This window comes from Suncus etruscus, chromosome 9 (assembly GCF_024139225.1).
Source record: "Suncus etruscus isolate mSunEtr1 chromosome 9, mSunEtr1.pri.cur, whole genome shotgun sequence".
Classification (NCBI taxonomy): domain Eukaryota; kingdom Metazoa; phylum Chordata; class Mammalia; order Eulipotyphla; family Soricidae; genus Suncus; species Suncus etruscus.
Window position 1 is genome coordinate 54295185 of NC_064856.1, and position 5689 is coordinate 54300873.

The 5689-nt window shown below is 34.4% G+C and overlaps 1 protein-coding gene across 1 annotated transcript; it reads right to left on the reverse strand.

The window, feature by feature from the left end:
* Nucleotides 1-3557: 3557 nt before the first annotated feature.
* Nucleotides 3558-4517, reverse strand: LOC126018483 (olfactory receptor 52H1-like). Its single transcript, XM_049780617.1, has one exon. It carries the CDS (start codon nt 4503-4505, stop codon nt 3558-3560), a length of 948 nt encoding a protein of 315 aa, XP_049636574.1. The 5' UTR covers nt 4506-4517.
* Nucleotides 4518-5689: the final 1172 nt, after the last annotated feature.

The following is a 5689-nucleotide window of genomic DNA, read 5'->3' on the forward strand; positions in this document are numbered from 1 at the left end:
TCTATAGGCACAGTTTTCCAAGACAAGCAATATCCTGACCTGACCAATAACTCCCAAAACTTTCAAATGATGAATGTGGTCTCCACTGTCACTAAAGCCATTTCCTGTGGAATCTCTGTGGGTTAGTTGTTTTTGTGTTTACTAGAGTGTTTGATTGAAAAGACTACAAAACATCTAGAAAACACCGAGTTATTTCTTTTTTTTTTCTTTTTGGTTTGAGTGTTTTTGTTTTGTTTTGTTTTGGTGTTTGAGCCACAAAAACTTCTGATGCTCAGGGTTATTCCTGGCTATGTGCTCAGAAGTCACAACTTACTTGGGCGACCATATGGGACGCCATATGGGCTCTCCTTAGTTGTTGTTGATCAATTTTATTCTCTCTTCTAAAACTATAATGTTACTGATCATTTGTCTGCAAAGAACTTATGATAAATAAATCCTAACTAATAACATACAATATGTAGTACATAAGCATCTGATTTTCTCTTCACTTTAATCTATTAGTACTTAAGACCAAAGTTTTCAAAATTTCAGGCTACTGTTTTTGGTCTTCCAAATGCACTTAATTATTTTCTAAGTTTACCTATTGGCTTACCTTGTTGCTCTAGAATACTTCCCCAATTCTTTCTTATTTTACTCAATTAAAACTAATATCACCTCATTGTTTTATCTATGTTGCTTATCCTTGTTGCTTTACTCATAATTATTTCATATTGCATTATCTATTGAGCTCTGTTTCTGTTTCCAAAAGGCAAATTTATTAATATCAAATCTTTCTTAATATTTACCATCTATTTACATAATTCTCAAAGAATACTTCAATCTGTGTCCTCAATTAGTATTAGTAACAGAGAGATGTTTCAGTCACCACATGTAACAGAATGTGATACCCATTTGTACCACATGTATTTATATAGGAATTCACTTTTATAGTAAATTAAGTGAAAGTGTATACCTTTCAATATACTTGGAAAAATGCTTAACATGTATACTTACATCACTTACAAATAGTCTACTCTAAAATTACTCATTCCTTCTTACTCTGTTCATGGCCACACCTTTGCTGAAGTAGAGTAAAATTTGAGAATAAAGAAGATTAGTGAATTGTCAACTCTTAAGAAGTATGATTTATGGGTGGGGGTAGAAAATAAGGCTAGTATATGATGATGGCACAAACATGGCAATTAATGATTTCTGCTGAACTTAAGTTGGAATAAGCTTTTATGACTTTAATCTGAACAATTCTCATGAATAAATTGTAAATTTTAGTCATGAGACTTAAATCTATGATCTTCACTTTATCTCCCAATCTTCACTTTCACTTAAATAACATCAACAAAATAACACTTTTACATACAACAGAGGCCTAGGCAATAGTACAATGGTTAGAGCACACAACTGTCAACCAGTTTTTGATCCATGGCATCTCATATGGTCCCCAGAGCTTAACATGAGAGGTTCTTGAGCACCACTGGGTGTGACCCAAAACAAACAAACAAGAAACAAATAAACAAAAATAAAACAGTGTCTCAATTATGATATAAAAGTAATGCCTCAATAAACATCAGGTCTTGCTTTTAGGATTAATTCAACTCTTCTAAAATTAAGTATCACTATTTCATTATTATCATGCCTATAGCAAGCATTTAGATTGAAATTATGATTAATTAACAATTTATGATTAAGAGATTAAATACTTAAATGTTAAGGCAAAAACCTATTTTTGTCGCTGTTGTTTTGTTTATGGGCATATCAAAAAATATCCAGGGTTTAATTCTGAATATTTGCTCAGAAATAATTCAGAACAAACCATCTGCTTTAAAAAGTGGTGACAGAGACTGAATTCAGATCATCTCTAGAAAGACAAAACTCCCTACCTGTTGTACTGTCTCTCCAGCCACAGAGCACTAATTTTAAATAGTATTTTTACACTCCTATCTATTATATAAGCTTTCATCAAATATTATTTCACATGATGGTCAATTATCATGCCTTACAGACTGCTGTCCATGGATTTTATACCTATTACCACATGTGATCCCAATAGGAATAACCCATGAACAAAGAGCCAGGAGTAAACAAAGCAAAGTCTGGTCCCTAAGTGCCCTTAAAATATTTTTAAATGAGGGGCCGGGCGGTGGCGCTGGAGGTAAGGTGCCTGCCTTACCTGCGCTAGCCTAGGAGACGGACCGCGGTTCGATCCCCCGGCGTCCCATATGGTCCCCCAAGCCAGGAGCGACTTCTGAGCGCATAGCCAGGAGTAACCCCTGAGCGTTACCAGGTGTGGCCCAAAAACCAAAAAAAAAAAAAAAAAAAAAAAAAAAAATATTTTTAAATGAATAATATAGGTCTGGAGTGATAGACAGTGGGTAGGGCATCTGCCATCCATGTGGTCAACCCTGGTTTGAACCCCAGCACCACATATGGTCCCGCAAGCCTGCCAAGAGCTATTTCTGAGTGCAGAGCCAGGAGTAACCCCTGAGAACTGCCAGGTGTGGCACAAAAACAAAACATAAAAGAATAATATTACCTTCCTATTCTTTATGATAAGACCTATATTAGGAGTATAGAATTCGTCTATACATATTTTTCACATCTACAGATAGGTACTAAAAAGCATTTATTGGAATACCCCTGATCACAATGCATTATATCAGTTCTTATATCATATATGAATATGATATTTTAAGGTAATGTTGCTCTCCTCTTTCCAACTCCTCCCAGCAGAAATGTGTCTAGTGATTTTGATGGAAGCAAAGAAAAGACTTAATAAGAAACCCCTACCCCTAATTTCTCAAGTCAATGGGGTTTAATTCTAACCTTGCTGTCAATGTGAAGTAGATTGATACCTTATTTAAGAATTATAGAAATTTCAGCTCTTTTTTTCAGATCTGTTACTGTTTTTAGGAGTAGTGTTAACCTGAAAACTATGTCCTATACTGAAGCTCATTTTTTCAATGTGTCTTGGAGATTAAAAATATTACCTCTTTTAGCACTAGTCCTAACAACCCTGGCAATGAGAAGTAGAGTAATTTTTGTTTCCAGTATAACAATTCTGATAGAATTCACAGTGTGTACAGATTTGTGTTGAAAGATGTGTGAGTAATTTTTTGTTCAGGTGGGAGTTCACTTAATATGAACTAGAATAAAATGCAACTGTAAATGTCCCCAAACTAATCCACTCTGAAAATATTTGTCATTTTCATTTCTTATTTGAGCTCTTCTTCAGATTGCATTTAAAAATATCATTTCTCTATCTGTAAGTATACTTAAGAGTTAAATTTGGAATTGTTCTACACTTTAATTTACTCAATTCTCCATCTTTTCATTTATTTTTATTAACAATTTCTAAAATTCATCTCATAACAATATTTTTCACAGGAGAGAATGTCTTCAATGAATTTTCCTACCTAAAACCATGTGGTCATAGACTATACTATTTTCCTGGCACACAAATATACAGCAAGATATTTTTAAAATATTATTTGGCTTATAAAATAACTCTTTAAACATTCATATACACTACAAGTACATTCAGATATTTTCATTAACGGTAAAAATTATTTTCTACCATTAGAAGAAAACAAATGTATGAGCTTATCTCTGATCTGCTTAGTCTTCACTCCATAGACAATGGGGTTGAGTGCAGGTGGGATAACAATATAGAGATTGGCAAACATGATGTGGAAAGTGCGTGAAACATTGTGTCCAAAACGATGAGCAAGGATGGAGAAAAAGGCAGGTGTATAAAACATGAGGATAACACAGACATGGGAACCACAGGTGCCCAGGGCCTTTTGGCGGGCGTCTTGGGAGGGCAGACGAAAAACAGCACAGAGGATAAGAGTGTAGGAGATAGCAATGAGAACCACATCTGAGATGACTGTCATGATAGGAACACAAAAGCCATACCAAATGTTGATGGAGATGTCAGCACAAGCGAGTCGGGCAACACCTATGTGTTCACAGTATGTGTGGGGAATGATGTTTGTCTTGCAATAAGGTAGGCGTTTGAGCAAGAACATAACTGGAAAAATGATACAAAAACTCCGAAAAGAGATACCCACAACAATCTTGACGATGGTCTTGGGGGTCAAGATAGTGGTGTATCTCAAGGGAGAACAGACGGCCACATAGCGATCAAAGGCCATTGCCATCAAGATGGCTGAATCCAAGACAAAACTATAATGAAGGAAGAACATTTGTGTAAGGCACCCTGTGAATGTGATTGTTCTATCCTCAAGCCAAAAGATACTCAGTGTTTTAGGAACACCTGCAGTGGACAAGATGAGGTCAGTCATGGCTAGCATGGAGAGAAAGTAAAACATGGGTTCATGAAGGCTCCGCTCTACAGTGATAAGGTAGAGAAGGATGCAGTTTCCCAGAACAGCCACTATATAGATGATAAAAAAGGGAATTCCAATCCACACATGGAATTTCTCCAAGCCTGGGATTCCCACTAAAATGAAGGTCCCTTTGTTGAAATCGCTCTGATTGTATATGACCATCGAAGAATAGAATTGCACAAGATCCTGAGAATAAAATGTGATAAACTGTAATTAGGATCACATAAATCACTTTTATTTTTTCAATCAATTCAAACCACATATCACTATTAGCTCCTATAAAAAGGGGAAATATATCATTGATTTTCCAAACAGACAAATATTTTAAGTGAACAAAGATTGGTCTTACTCTGATTGCTGGAAACACATTTTAGTCAGAGTATATCAAATATAATAATGAACGATGTAGAAACTGTTTAAATAGATTATCTTCTTTCTTTTAAACACTGTTGGCAAATAATTTCACCAGGCATTTTTCAGAGCAGCCACAATTGTTCCTTTTATAATATGTAATGCAATTGATAAAATAATGGAACAAATTTTCAAATGATTTTGTTTTATAACTTATATGATTTCATAGATATTATTAGTTAAATATTCTTATTCTCTAGTATGGAATAGCAGTCTCCACGTAGAAAATTATGGGGTTTTTGTTGTTGTTGTTGTTGTTATATTATTTTTAAGCAATATCTGGCTGTGGTTCAGGCTTCTTGCTGGCTCTAGGCTTATAGTCATTCATGTTGAATGTCAAAGGATATTATTGGGTGCTAGGTATTGATCCTGGTTGGTCATATGCAAGACTAGTACCCTACACACTATACTGTCTCTTCAAGTCCAATTATTTATTGGCATTTAAGACACCTAATAACTAAAATTATTATAAATTTTGAGTTCAATACTTCCCATTTTACCAAACACCAAATTAAATTCCACAAAAACTAGCTAGATGACTTTACTGAATTCCTATACTACATTGGTTAAAATGTTCAACTTCAGTTAGATTTAGAGAAGCTTCCTACACCTGATCTGCCTTTCAAAGTTTCATGTTAGGCAAACATTTTAAGCACCCCATTTTCTGTACAGCTATAAGATATCCTAATGCTTTTATGTTGACTCTTATATAAAATTTCTGACTAAATAAAGTATTGTTTTTGTAAAAACATTCTATTATGTAGACTCATAGTCTATGAGGCACATACTCTCACAGATAAGACATACCTTACTATTTTTTTATTTTTAAATTTATGTGTTTACCAATCATTTAGAGATGAAATAGCTGAGTAATGATAGTTTCTCCCATAGTGTTCATGTTTTTCTTATTTATTTGAAGAGCATTTTGATTGTAT

Excerpts from the sequence above, each read along its gene's own strand:
- LOC126018483 (XM_049780617.1), bottom strand. The coding sequence starts at position 4,505 with ATGGTCATATACAATCAGAGCGATTTCAACAAAGGGACCTTCATTTTA.